At 37.3% G+C, this 15243-nt stretch overlaps 1 protein-coding gene across 1 annotated transcript in view; it reads right to left on the minus strand.

Moving 5' to 3' along the window:
• Positions 1 to 1933: 1933 nt before the first annotated feature.
• The window catches only part of LOC121506824 (sodium- and chloride-dependent GABA transporter 2-like), a 33519-nt gene continuing 20209 nt past the window's right edge, over positions 1934 to 15243 (minus strand). The window contains exons 4-15 of the mRNA XM_041782748.1: positions 14503 to 14643; positions 13750 to 13837; positions 13535 to 13667; positions 9520 to 9654; positions 8942 to 9045; positions 8282 to 8406; positions 8071 to 8183; positions 7407 to 7544; positions 7213 to 7315; positions 7027 to 7127; positions 4019 to 4189; positions 1934 to 3934 (exon numbers count right to left, since the gene is read on the minus strand). Of these exons, the coding sequence (XP_041638682.1) occupies positions 3827 to 3934; positions 4019 to 4189; positions 7027 to 7127; positions 7213 to 7315; positions 7407 to 7544; positions 8071 to 8183; positions 8282 to 8406; positions 8942 to 9045; positions 9520 to 9654; positions 13535 to 13667; positions 13750 to 13837; positions 14503 to 14643 (1460 nt within the window). The 3' untranslated portion in view covers positions 1934 to 3826. The remainder of the gene's footprint in view (positions 3935 to 4018; positions 4190 to 7026; positions 7128 to 7212; positions 7316 to 7406; positions 7545 to 8070; positions 8184 to 8281; positions 8407 to 8941; positions 9046 to 9519; positions 9655 to 13534; positions 13668 to 13749; positions 13838 to 14502; positions 14644 to 15243) is intronic.

The following is a 15243-nucleotide window of genomic DNA, read 5'->3' on the forward strand; positions in this document are numbered from 1 at the left end:
TACTTCACTGGTAGCTCATTAACAGGGGTTGGAATCACAGGCTGGCTTAAGATACAACATGATACAATACAATACACTATGATCAGTGGTGGACACTAATGGAGTACATTTACTTGAGTACTATACTTAAGTACATTTTTAAAGTATTTGTACTTTACTTGAGTATTTTTTTTTTACTTATGACTTTCACTCCACTACATTTCAAAGACAAATATTTTACTTTTGAATCCACTACATTTCTTGGAAGCTCGTTGTTACTCGTTCCTTATAGGTTCAGCATAGCTTTGTAGTGAGATGTTGGTGTTTTTCCTTACAGAAGGGAACCAATCACAGTCGCCGCTCACATCTGGGATGGATTTTGGAAATAGGCTACGTCATCCTCGCTCTGTGTAGCAAGCTCTTCTGCCTTCATTCAAACAAAACTCAGCAATGGAGATGGCAGGAAAAACTCAAGCTGAAAAACCAGTGCACCATGGCCATATCTCAGCTCCAGGTTTGAGATTTCAGAAATGAGGAATGATTCATATCATCAAAAACTAAATGAAAATAGTTGTCCTCATTGTTTTTAATTGCATTTTATGGTGAAGTTTTTACAGGTGTTTTTATAGACTTTTTGTTGCAGAGTGGTTCATTTAAGTCAGTACATCATTAGGTGGTTTCAGAGAGTATGACTATATATATCTTATGACTATGATGCCATGTCACACCACGCCACACCCTACCATACCATACCATACCATACCATACCAGATCAGATCACGTGATAACATATGATACAATATTTTATGACACAATGCAGTATGATTTAATACACTACGATGTGTTTGGATACAATAAAATACACTACAGGCTGCATGGTGGCGCAGGGGTTAGCACTGTTGCCTCACAGCAAGAAGGTCCGTGGATTGCTTCCCGGTCAGGGCCTTTCTGTGCCGAGTTTGCACGTTCTCCTTGTGCACGCATGGGTTCTCTCCAAGAACTCCGGCTTCCTCCCAGTAAGCCAAAGGTGTGAATGTGAGTGTGCCTCGTTGTCTGTCTCTATATGTCAGCCCTGCGATTGACTGGTGACCAGTCCAGGGTGTACCCTGCCTCTCGCCCAATGACAGAAAATAGAAAATGGATGGATGGAAAATACACTACAATATGATAAAATCTGCAATACACAGTCAACAATAATATCATGGAACAGTGATTCTGCCATAATTGATAAACTAAATGTCAACCAAATATCATTGATGAATGGAAACTATCTACTAAAGGTTTGGTGCAGAAACCTTTTATGCTATTTGGTCTGAGGACTGTCTGATATTTTCCTGCTGTCTTTTTTCTCCTCTTCTTTTCTTATCTTCGGCCAAGCAGCTTTTCCTCACTCTACCCTTGTTTGTTTAACAAGTACTGCTATGAGCGGGTATGAATTAGTGATGAGGTGAGTGCAGTTAAGAGGGAAATCTGATTTAAGCACTGTTATTTTGAATACTTTAATTCAATTCAGCATCATCCATAGAAGAACTGCATCACATGAGAACACTTGCTATTATGTTATTTTATGCCACCTCTATTACCTTATCTTTATCCAACAGTATTTAACCCTTGCAAAAAAGACAGTTTCATTGTCTTTTGGCTTTCAGATTCATAAATGTAATCAACACATATACACTAAAAAATGTTGCCACACATAGTTTTTACTATTAAACAAAACGTTAAAAATGAAAATGAAAAACCTGTTTTTGTAAAAACAGTCAACTGCTGATATAATGTTTGCTAAAGTTGACATCTACACAGTTATTCCTTGAACAAATATGCAAAATGTTCCATCCATTTAAGTTCATCTACAGCTTAAATCTGAAAACATTTCAAGTTCTGACATTTTCTCATGAATCCAATTAAATCAGATCAAAACAAGAAGAAGACAGAGATGAATCATAAACGATCAACCACTTTATTCAATCAAGTTACAACATGTCTTATCTAAAGAAAAGAATTAAAGAATGGCACATTGTTAAATGATAGGACAATAAAAGAACATAATTACCTCATTAGGAAACAATTTCATGATCCATTCAAACATCCTCTTGAATAAAACACTGGATAAGTTGTCACAGGTATTTACACAACAACAGTAGGTGATATAAAATGTCAGATTGCTCTTTTAAATGTGAATTTAAACAGTTTCTTTCAAACAATCTTTTGAAAATAGGTAACCTTTTAATAATAATTGATTCACTGTTAAATTTATAAAATGAAGAACAGCATTTATACATTTTTGAAATCTCAGTTTAATATAATACAAAACCTTTACAAAATGGTTGGCAAATGTGCTTAATCAGTTTTCCATTCTAACAACTATGGTTAATTTGAGACTATAAAAATATACTCTATGAATTGTTTAAAAATATCCTTTTTTGTGAATCTGACTGTATCAGCCACTGAGTTTTTTCACGTTCCTTTTTTGTGCTGAGTACTTTCAATGACATAACCCAACATGAACAGTTTACATTATCTACAGCCAAACACACACGTTAGTGTTTTTTCTGTTTTCTATCTGTGCTGGAGGTACAAGCCCTTCTTTAAGTAACAGAAACACTTTTGTGCAGGAAACAGCTTTTGGAGTCACTTGGCTAAGGTGCATGCTGTGTCCAGATTTTAAAAAAGGATGTCATAAGTTGATTTTTCTTGATAAATTTTGTGTCTTAAACACAAACCGTGTCATTAACAGTGACTTGGAGTGACTCAAGGATTCAATCTGTATGGCTTCCTTTTTTTTTTTTTTTGGCAAAAGTACATCTGAATTACTTTTATTTATATAAATGCTGAAGCAATCTCGAAAAGGAAAAAGGAAACAAAAAGGAAACAAAACAAATGTTGCTTAGTTAGGATATCAGCGCTTAAATACAAAATAACCAAATGCCAGCTTGATTTCAGTTTTATTCAAGGCCTTGAGGTCTTGAAGATAATAAAATTTTAAGTAAAATGTCAACATCCACTTTCAAGTAAGTGCTGAGTTAATTCAGTGTTCAATCTACTGGTCAACTCAAGAATTAATAATAAGGAAAAGAAACTTTAAATATTCTCTAAAAGGTGAGGATTTTCTGCTTTACGCATACAATGTAATTATTGCAAAATGACTCAATGGCCATGTGAGGAAACTTTCACTTTCTTGGTCAGTTTCTCTGAAATTAACAAAACTAAACACGCCATTTTTTAAACGACAAAAATAAACACGACAGGCAGCCCTGTTTGCTTGCTGTAGTGAAAGCCTACATTTTGGTGACAGAGTCAGCTGCATTGTCTACATAGAAGCTCAGAAACCAAGGACATAAAAAAGTTTCCTGGGCAATTAACCGTCTACTGAGCTTGGCTTTCTCATCATAAAATTGTCAACATTTCTGTAGAGTCAACATTCAATCTCGGAAGTGCTTAATAAGATAAAGTCACATTAAATCTGAGTGAATTATTTAGTACAGTTACTCTTAACTTGGAGGTTTGGATCCCTTGCAAGTTGAATCTGCAGGATCAAGTATTTATGATAAACAGGAAAGACAGCTGATAATCAAAAACTCTTCTCCCAAAATAGTTCTTGTTCCTTTACACTTTTAGAAAAAAGGCACAATAATATGCATTTTATGTCTTCAAAAAGTTTTTAAACACCAGCTATTCTTTGGTTTAACTTGTGAAAAAGAAAAAAGACGTTGGTTTCTTTAAAGCGACCGAACACCTAAAAGGTTGGGAACCACCGCTTTAAAAGAAGCTGGAGTGCTGGTTTGGTAGCATGCTTTCCTTTCTGCCAGTTGATGTTTAATATGAATCTGGACCAGTTTGTCTGTGGTCACATCATGCCGTCAGGAGAGGAGGTCAAGTCGATCAGCTCAAGAGCTTTCTTCTCTGATTTGTTCAATGGAAGATCTTCAGCTGGTGTACACAAGGTGGAGAACCTCTAACAAAGAAGAATAGAACTTTTACAAAAAATACAACTGCACCACTTTTTAAAGAACTATAGTATCTCATACTAACAGCTTACCTCCCGCAGTGAACCAGGAGTCCTGCCCACTACGTACAGCATCCAGAAAGGAACCATGAGTGTGGAGGAGAGAGTGAACCACCAGCCAATAGCATACCCCCACCAAGGATACTCAATCATGTTGTTGAACTTCAGGGGCGTGTATTTGATCAAGGAGAAAATAAACGTACCCTAAATACAGACATGGGAGTGATTAGTATCATGATGGGCCCATTTAAAAAATCTAAATGTATATGTCCCAATAAAAAAACAGTTAGTATCTATGCTATATCAACATTTTATTGAAAGTTAGCAGTCAATTCAATTCAGCAGTCCTCTTATACAATCAATTAATATTGGTCACTGGCTGCAGGCTAACTTTTATAGGATTCCATTATTGAAAGACTCTTTGTTGACTTGAAACTAGTGGCTGTAGGTGGCTAATAAAGCCCTTCTATCTGAATCTACAAAAAAGAATAGAAATCAGGCATTTTTATGTTCTAGATACTCTAATTTTATTTACAAGTTTGTGCTATGATTATATTTTATCTATTGTATTTTTTACCTGCTTGCACAAACATTTTAAGGTTGACATATTTTTCCTTTTTAAGACAACTTTATATTGTTCTCAGAGGTCCCCAAAACATGCCTTTGATGTTCACTGATGAAAAAACACTCTAGTATCAATCTCCCAGACTGAAGTCAGCAGGGTAATGCACTGATCTATCCAGCATCTCAGCTGGTAGCTGGTAGAACTTTCCTCCAAGCGGGGGAGGGCCAAACCTGGGGGAAGGTGCCTTCGCCCCTTGTGAGGTCACTAAAACATTTTCTAAAGGGAGGAGAAAGAGAAGGGGAGAGGGAATGGGAGATTGATGGTTCAAATTCAAGTCAGGTCCTAAACTCTGGATAACATCAGGAGTGCTGCATCTGTTTTCCTGAGAGGGGTGTGGTCAGGGGCGGAGTCAGACAGCTAATTACTATTTAAAGTCACAGACACAGAAATGTCTTGTTCTGAGAAGGGCTGGAACAGTAGGGTTTATAAACGTAAAAATCCTGTACTGGACAGTTTTTTCAGCAATAAACTTCACAGGCATGTTTTGGGGACCTCTGAGAACAATATAAACTCGTCTTAAAAGGGTAAAATATGTCCCCTTTAAATATATCTACATTGTTCAGTGCTATGTAGCATTGTGGTACAATTCTGGAGAAAGTATATCATTATTTTCCTCACCCTTTCAGTGAAAATATGAACAATATCAGTATAACTAGAAAAGCATTCGGAGAGCACAGACCTCCATCATTAGCCCTGTCTCCAAATAGTGAAGAATCCTTAAAAAAAATTCCTGGATCCATCCCCATGTGTCCCCCACCACAACATTTGCCAATTACTCCCACCCCAACAAGGTTGAGACATGATGAGGTAAGGCATTGGCTTTGCTACAGGGGACTGTCACGGTGCAAGCGTTGCCTGATGATGCCAATAGATGCACTGACAGTCTCACCCATGGTCTCACCGGATGACTTGAAGTCATGGCAGAGGGTGAATATTCCTCTATTCCTGCCAGCATTGTGAGTATTCTCGCTACAATTCACTGTCTTTCTCTCTGTTATGCTCCGACTTATCTCCTTGACCGGGCGTGTGTCTTTCAAACTCTATAAACTCCAAAACTTTGAATAGAAACACACCCAAAAACTGCTGCTGGGATTGAAGTTACTCATGTCCGCCATCTTCTGGTGTAAAGTGGTAACAGCGCAGACCTCTGCCATTAGTCAGATTGTGTTAATTCCTCTAGAAAAGGCCAGTGACTTTAGAGATGATAGTATCCATGGTGTGGTAGTTCAGTAACTCTCCGTAGTTTTATTTCAAGCCCTTCATGTCAAGAGTTAGATGTGGTTAGCTTAGGTCTGAAACAGAGCCAGTCTGTTGCCTTTGTGTTCTTGGTCCTACTGAGACATCGCACACTGGAGGACTGTACCAGGCATGTGCTGCTTAAATTTCTTAAGAAAATGTATGTGTGTTTTTCTTAAAGTCTTTTCAAAAATTCAAAACACCATGAAGAAGTGTCAGTAGCTGCTTAAACAGTTGATCCTCTTTAGGTGGCTGTAGTTGTCAGTACAGCTAACTAGCATCTACTTACTTACTTACTGATTATCACAGAAAATGTAGTTGTTTGAGCCCCAAGTGTGACGATCCTCTGGTGGCCTGTTTGCTGGTGTTTGTGTTTTGTGTTTTCAGGATCCAGTAGGTGTGGTCTGGTGGCAGTCGGGATTGGCATGTGGATTGAGGATTGAGAACACCTGGGCCTGGTGTTCTCATGCTAAAGATCAGGCTTGTCAGTGCCTCAGTGGGAGCTGGAGAGGAGAGGCTGAGGGACCCTGCTCCTGTTTGACCCCCGCTCCCCATCTTAGTTATGCTTTAGTTAGGTTGATTTGGCAGCATTTGGTTTTCATTAATATATTTGTCATCTTTGATTATTCTTTGTAATAAAGTTGAGTTTTTCTTCACAAAATACTCCGTTCCTTCTCCCTTTATTTGTCAGTGGCTTAGAGCCGACGGTGACAAATGGGGGCTTGTCTAATTGTGGTTAATTTGGTGTAGATTTGTGTTTAATCCGTGTTTCTTTTCTGTTCAGGCCGTGGCTGGCTTTGCCATCTTTGCCGTGACACAAGCGTAAAACAATAATCTGACTGTCTACTTTCCCATTCCTCTCTTATCATTTTCCTCAGTCTCTCTTTGCACAGAAGTCACTTTGTGTTCTTTAAATGAGTTTGGAAATATCGGCATTGCGGATATCTGCAAAAACCCAACATTGTGCATCCCTAACTGAAAGGCTAAGATAATGCTCATAACATGAATACTCTTATCAATTTAAACGAACCTAGTGTCTCTCTTGTATCTATTATTGCCAAGTATTAAGTTGGCATTGTGAACTGCACATGTGCTCTTCAAGAACAGAAACTGGGCTGGTGTTAGCTAATGGACAATTGACAAATACACTGAATTAGTAAACTTTCATGTCAAAACTCACCATGCAAATTACTGGAGTGACATATTTCAAACAATGCTTAATCAGTGGCAAAGGCTTGTATCCAATCATGTCCTCTACGTTGTCATAAAACCGGTCAGCACCTGTTTCATAGATGGAATCACACTGGTGAGCTGATTAAACAACACATGAAGGTTTTGTGGATTTTCTTTATGATCATTAACTCACCATAAACCCATCCAACACACACAGACTGTAGGGTGGCAAAGAGGAGAAGAGTCATCCCACTGCAGGCATAATAGTCAAATAACTGGAAGATGTAGAGTCCACCCTGAGTAAGACACAGGACCACAGTTAGCTATTAATTTATGTTACTTTTCAATTTTAGATAAAAGAAAGGTTAACATAAAATCTGATCATACTTCTGTAACCATCGTAAGGCCAATGAAAAAACTGGCAACGCTGATAGCAAGTAGAAGGAGTTTACGTCGATGACCAACATGGAAGAAGGCTGGATTCATGTCTGAAATTGCTGTTACAATTGCTTCCAGACCTACAAACTAAAACACAGAACCACATGTTAGAAAATTACTCCATACAGGTTGTACCTATGCTTAAAATTTTTGATGAATACATGTAATATCAATGCTGTAAGGAATCAAAGAGATTCTATTACTGCCAGGGCTGAAGTAATATTTAGTCTAATTGTTTTTAAACTAAATAATTTATTTTGCTTTAATATAAATCTGGATCAAACTTTTTAAAAGTAACAAAAATCCAGGGGTTTCTTGTATATGTAAGAACTCTCAAAACCTCCAATCGCACCAATAAACATCCACTCATTCATTCATATAGAAATTCTCTGGAGTGCCCTGAACTCTTTAGGATAGTTTCGAAAGATATATTTGTAACTAACACAAACACACACAAACAGATAAAAAATCTAGGGCAAAAGGGTAAAAAAAACCTGACTTTCTGCTAAAATAGTAGGGAGACACTGACAGTCACAGTGAGAACAACAGTCAAACCTGACAACTGTACATGCATTGGAGTTCTCTGTGAATTTTTAAAGAAGCGTCAGCTCACCTCACTGTCCAGTCCCAGCAGAATTATCATAATGAAAAAAAATACCGCCCATATCTGGGGAAAAGGCATCATGGTGACTGCACGTGGGTAGGCAATGAATGCCAAGCCAGGACCTGAGAGAAGATAACAGAGATAATGTTAGTTAAAAAATCTGAAAATAAAACAACAATGACCATTAAATTAATAGCTATTAATAGTGATACTTCTTCACCTGACTCTGCCACTTTAGAAATGTCAATGTGCTGCTCATACGCCATGAATCCAAGCACAGAGAAGATGGCAAAGCCAGCCACAAAGCTGGTGCTACTGTTCAGGAGGCACAAGTAAAAACAGTCCCTAGAAACAAAAAGAAATACATTCTTAGTCCATAACTTTGTATTTAACTTACAGAAATGTAACATTCTTTTACTGGTCATGAAATGAAGCCTAATGTGACTAAAGAAGGCCATTTTCTTTGGTAGACTGCTGAATCCCTAGAAATATTTACAAATAAGAACTTTACAAATAATTTACCATGTTAGGATGTCTGCATATACACTACTCAAAGATGTTTTCTTAAAATGTGCATTCAAGAGGTGTAGAAGTTTAAGTGGACTCCTGAAAAGGTCTAATATCAGCCATGGTACTTCTTAACATGTTTACTCTCATATAAGGCTCTGAGCTATATTTGGAAAAATAGATCACTATGGCATGTGATGTTTTCTCCTTTATTTTTTGGCCCTTTATATTCCAGGCTTGAACTGTTGTGCTTTCCACTAGCTTACACTATATGCCACCTACCCAAAATTTTTAATATGATCTTTCTTTTTGAGCATGCTTTCTCTCTACAGTACTCAAACTGAAAAAACAGAAGATATTACACTAAACTTACTTGTAACAGTCATTGTTGTACTTATTGTAACTGCCAAGTGCAGTTAGACACCCAATGCAAATAGCATATGAATAAAATATTTGTGTGCCAGCATCCATCCACACCTGCAAGAGAAATAGTGGACATATTTTCACTCACAATAAAGCTGGCATTTCAAGTGTGTTGAAACTCTATAAATGATCTAACATGCTAATGTTTAACACTGCTGTAGAGTAGAAGTCCATCAGCAAAGACATCCTGACACTACGTCCATGTATAAGTAACAAATTCTTTTAATATTCACACAAGGTAACTAACATGTGATTCAACTATATGACAAAGTTTATAATGCTCAATTCATGTTTGTTCCTTTATTTGACTTAAATAATGGTAGGATGGAAGCAAGTCGGTTAATCTACAGTTTTGTATGATTCAGCTCTTTATCTTCAGAAACTCTAAAAAAGACAAATACTTTTCTTAGCTTGAACAGTGGGTGTCTGAATGTGTTTGTAATAATGAGTCCTTGGTACATTGCCGTTCAAAAGGGATTATATTCAGTTCAGCAGCTTGTCATTAAAAAACAAAAAGTCCTGAAATACCTGTGGATCAGTGAGGCGGGAGGGATCTGGGTAGAGGTAGAACTTGATCCCATCTAAGGCTCCAGGCAATGTGAGTCCGCGGATAAGCAACACTGCCAGCATCAAATAGGGAAATGTGGCAGTAAAGTAAACTACCTGAGAAGACAACATGGTTGGGATTAATTTGTTGTAAAAATATTCACTATCAGTACATTCTTTGGTCAGAATTCATGTTGCTAGACCCCACAGGAACCCTTTTGATCTTTAAACAAAAATCAAATACTGTGATGGGAAAGGATCAGATAAAGATACACAGTAAATATTTATCTACCTGTTTGCTGCTTGATCACAATGGCTACATTCTGTTATAGTGTGCTTATGGACACTGGACTATGTCCAACCCAGAGTTAATATCCAAAGAAACTAGTGATGCTACTCTGTCTGGCAGGATGATCAGATAATAATAATAATAAGTTTATTTATATAGCACCTTTCAAGAACATCAAAGTCACAAAGTACTTTACAAAGAGATAAAGGAAAACACAGGCAATGATGCAAAGGTACAATAAAAGAATACACAGTACAACATAACAAATTAAGTAAAGGCCAGACCAAACAAGTAGGTCTTAAGTTGCTTTTTAAATGAATCAACAGTGTCTACTGAACTTAAACTCAATGGAAGTGAGTTCCAAAGAGTTGGAGTCTCCTTTAGTTTTCAGTCTGGAGTGTGGCACAACCAGCAGGTCCTGATCAGAGGACCGAACAGTCCTGCTGGGATTGTACGGTTTTAAAAGTTCAGTAATGTAGGCTGGTGCCTGACCATGAAGGGCTTTTAAAGTAAACATAAGGATCTTAAAATGTATTCTAAAATGTATGGGAAGCCAGTGGAGAGAATACAGAATTGGTGTGATGTGTGACCTTTTTGAAGACTTCGTAAGTAGTCTGGCTGCAGCGTTTTGAGCTAGTTGTAGACGATTTATAGATGTTTTACTGAGACAGGTGAAAAGTGAGTTACAGTAGTCTAAACGGGAGGAAATTAATGTGTGAATAACCATCTCCATCTGAGCTGTACAAACAATGTGTCTTAGGTTAAGCAATATTTCTGAGTTGGAAAAAAGAAGAACGGACCAGATTTGACATGTTGATCTAAATACAAGGAGCGGCTAAATGAAACATCAAGATTATGCAGAACAGGTTTTACACAAGTAGACAGGGTACCAAGTTTCTCCAAAATTCCTGGCACTAAGCCATCTGGGGCCGAGACAAGGACCTCTGTTTTGTCAGCGTTTAGCTGTAGAGAATTATCTGACATCCAGTCTTTAATGGCACTCAAACAACTGAGTAAAACTGACACTTCAGTATAATTTTGAGGTGTAAAAGATATGTGAAGCTGGATGTCATCCACATAACAGTGATAGGATATGTCTTTAAAGCTGGGAGGAATTTGAAGAGCTGTGGTTGTTAACAGTGACAGAGAAAGTTCTGTTGAACAGGTAAGAGGAAAACCAGTCAATGGCTAAGCCAAAAATGCCCACCCACTGCTTTAGCCTATCAACTAAAATGCCATGATCCACAGTGTCAAAGGCTGCACTGAGATCCAGTAAAACCAACACAGAACATTTTCCTTCATCACTGCTAAGCAAGAAGTCATTAAAAACTCTAAGAAGTGCTGATTCTGTTGAATGTGACTGACGAAAACCAGACTGAAACTTGTCCAGGATGTTATGAGTGTCCAAGGCAGCTGTAAGTTGTTTGGCAACCACTTTTTCTAGAATTTTAGAGATAAAGGATAGTTTTGAAATAGGCCTATAGTTTTGGGGCAAAGAGGAGCCCAGATTTGTTTTTTGAGAAGAGGTTGTATGGCAGCATGTTTAAAATATGAAGGAACATGACTAGATTCTAATGACTTACCGACAATTGAAAGAATTTATGGGCCAATGGAATCTATTACAGATTTTAGTAGATGAGCTGGCAATATGTCAAAGGGACTAGAGGAAAATTTTCATAGTTCTAACCAGATTCTTTAGATCTTGTAGGGAGACCGGAGAGAACTTTTCCAGGATTATTTGGTGAGGTGGGCAGGGAACAGCAGAAGAAAAAGATGGAGTGATTTGTGCTTGGATGTCATGTTATTCATGTTATTTGAACTTGAACAATGAAATAATTATTTCTTATATTATCAAATTACAATATTTCTTGTCTGAATGTTGCCTTGTGGGAATGTTCCTGGAGTTTTACCACTTCAGGCAGGTCCGTGGCCCTTTTTGGTGCTATGTGTAGGGGAACTAATAAACAAAAAAAATGTCCTTTGCATGCTATGAAAATATCAAGAAAATTCTTAGTTATTATGTATGCATCTTACAGTCTATCTTATTGTATACTGGTAATACTTGTTGATGCTGTACATTTACCCTCAATGTCCTCACCCTGATCAACATCACTAACCTCATCCATCTTCTCATTTTAGTAATCACAGATTTATACCTAAATATACAATACCAAAATGCTATGGTATCATTGTGAATCCATAACGGTTCAGTGTTTACTGTTTTCCATTACGGTACGGTGTTGCCTCAAGGCAACATGTATATTTTAACCATTTTCCATTATTTGTTCATCAAAAAAGCAACATTTAACAACTAGAAATTAAAGTTTACCCACCAATAATTATGTAACCATTTTTTTCCAGCCTCTGAAATATCTGGAAAAATATTTTGGGACACTAGCTCTTAACAAATAAATGATGATAAAGTGACATGCAAGTTAAATATTCTGAATGTGTTTATTTGATTCTGAGACTTAAAATTATTTCATTATCATTGAATGCATTATTTGAGTTTTCAAAATTAGATTTACAGTTTTCATTTATTGCAAATGACCTCTCACGGCCCACCTTGCAGTACCTCCAGGGCCCACCAGAGGCCTCGGTCCACACTTTGAAAAACACTGATGCAACATATTATGCCGACGGCATTTACAGGGGTTTTCTCAATGCCCCTATCTTGGTGCTACAGCTAGAAGATGCACACTTGTACTGCATCTTCATAAATACATCACTGAGTAGGTAATAACCCCAATTATTTTGTGAGGGTGTGCTCCAAAATAGTTGGGGTGCAGCTGGAGGACTTGCCCTCCCTTTGGGACAAAAGGGTGGTCAAGAAAGCTAGGGTCATCATGGAGCAACATGACCACGTCCTAGCTGCAAACTTTCAGCTTATGCCTTCAGGAAGGCGTTTTAAATCTCCACTTAGGAAAACTAATCATTACTCCAGATCTTTTATCCCCTCTGCAATTAGACTTTTAAATATAGATCAGTCACTGAGGGAATGAACTCCTGATTTCTTATATAAGTATATTTTAATTATTACATTATTGTCCATTTTCTTTATGCATGGCAGTTGTATTTGTGCTTTTTTGGGAGACATAGAGAATACCTGCGTGTTATCTCTGACAGTGTTATTGTTGAGAGTATTTTTGAGTGTTGAGTGCCCACATTCGTTCCCTGGAGGGAGAAAAAGTAGTAACTTTGGTAAATGATGATGCTAAGATAAGGAGCAAATGCTCTCTTATTGGTTGGTGTAGGGATTCAAGTTGTTGACATTGGGTCAGGATGTCAAACTAGACGAAAGAGCAAGAAAAATTCTGACATGCTAGTCTTGTTGAATGATGGTCGTGGGGTGCCTTGGATGCGTCGTTAATTATGTCACACTACTAGACTGTTTGTTGTCTCGACACGCAAATTCAGGCCCGAGGTTTGACGATTCGCTCTGATGTTGCAGTTGGGCCAAAATCTGTCTGGATTTGCATAGTCTGAGCCGGCTTTTACACAGACTCTGGGAAAGATCAGCGTCATGTGGTTTTTAGACATGTCCAGTGACATCTCAACTACATGAAAAAAGCTTTATTGTAGTGCAGTGGGGACTGGTGCCTCTAAACTTGGGGTGCTCTACCAACTGAGAAACAAATGCCCCAATACTTTACAAAACTTCAACCATTTAAGAGGTGCTTTAAATGCAACATAAACATCTTGTCTTACCTTTCCTGTGGACTTGACTCCTTTCCATACACAAAAGTAACAGATGACCCAAGACAACAGAAGGCACAGCGCCAACTCCCATCGAATCTCACCTAACTCTTCGATGCTTCCCGTGATATTCAGAACTCTTCTCCTGCGCGTAACAGTTCAGATTCAGGAATGTAATTTTCAAAAATCATTTTCATATTTGGAATGTGATTATTTTTCATACTCACTCCCAAAACTCCCTGACTGGAGAAGTTGCGTTTTCAGGCACAGTCCAGTTGGCAGGACTAGCTCTTTGATCAAACTCCACACAGGTTTCTGTTGGAAAGAGGACAGTGTGTTTAAAAAGACATTTAAGGTTGACATTTTTACCAATATCAGTTTATAAGTAGCATGTGTTTTGCTTTGTATTGTTTTACTTCAAGACTTAATTGGGGAAATTTCTCTATATTTTGGTTCATTGTTTTCAATAAAAAATTATCATGGTTTGTGGTGCCTGGAGAAGAAAGATTTTCTTGATAGTCTTACATTTTATGGTTTGATTACCTCACCATTTATACCAGGGTGTTCTGAAAACATGAAACATCTGATAAACAAACTCTATTGTACCTCTCAGTTAAGTTGGAGACATCTTCTCAGTAAAAGTTGAAATGTGCTGATATATTTATATTTTATATTAAAATTTTTACTCAGGGGAAGTAAGGTGATTTTTGACAATTGAAAATGTTTTGCAGTGCAAACCTTCCACTTTAAGCTGAACTTCAGATTCATATTCTTTTAACTAATTATCAGCTAAACAATAAAATCTCAAATGTTGCTGCTATACTTGTTTTGAATATAATGATACTGAAATAAATAGGTCTAAACACTGAAAGGGAGATACTCACCACCCACATTATGATTTACTTTGTACAAACACTAGAAAAAGGTTTTGTATTTTTTTGGTGAGGTTTCTTCAGCCACATCTTTTGGTATTAACATACCAGTATTCCAGCTGTTTCTGCAACTTCCCCAGGGCAGTTCAGAGTTAAAGGAGAAGAAGAGATAGAGGAAAGCCCATGCCAATATGATGACGTAATAGATGCTGGCATATAAAACAACCACCTGACTGCCATATCCAATCCCTAAAACAAACAACACAAATAAACAGCCTTTAGATTATGCACACAACACCTTAAACATCAGATTAATATAGTCATATGTGAAGTTACAAACAGTAAGCAGCAGGTTTTTGAGCCTTGTTGTGCAAAAATTTCCAGGAGTAGTTTGTTTGATACTGCATGATATGGCGTTAAAGAGGACTTTATTATTAACAAGAGCAAAACATAGTAATGAAGGTGATAGAGTAAACAAAATTCACTTGGTTACATTAAAAATATACAATGTTCTTATTTGCCTCATATATAAGTTGTATAAAGTTAGAATTGAAATTAATTGATGATAATGCAATACACAGACTGGGGTGTACTTGAAGACCCTGTCCACTTACATCACAGAGTAAACACAGTGGAGTGAATATTCTTTTTACTCGTGTAATCTCCGTGTTTAATGGCTTGACCACATGAAAAAGATAAACAAACATTTTAGTAACTCATTGAGCCATGTGTGACAGTTCACAGGAGGAAATATTTAAAATACACAAGCCAGCTCAGAGACAAAATCATTGTTTATTATAATGTTTCAACAAGGCTTACAGTCTCTTTAGTGCCAAAGAAAAGAATGGG

Source organism: Cheilinus undulatus, linkage group 3 (assembly GCF_018320785.1).
Source record: "Cheilinus undulatus linkage group 3, ASM1832078v1, whole genome shotgun sequence".
Classification (NCBI taxonomy): Eukaryota; Metazoa; Chordata; class Actinopteri; order Labriformes; family Labridae; genus Cheilinus; species Cheilinus undulatus.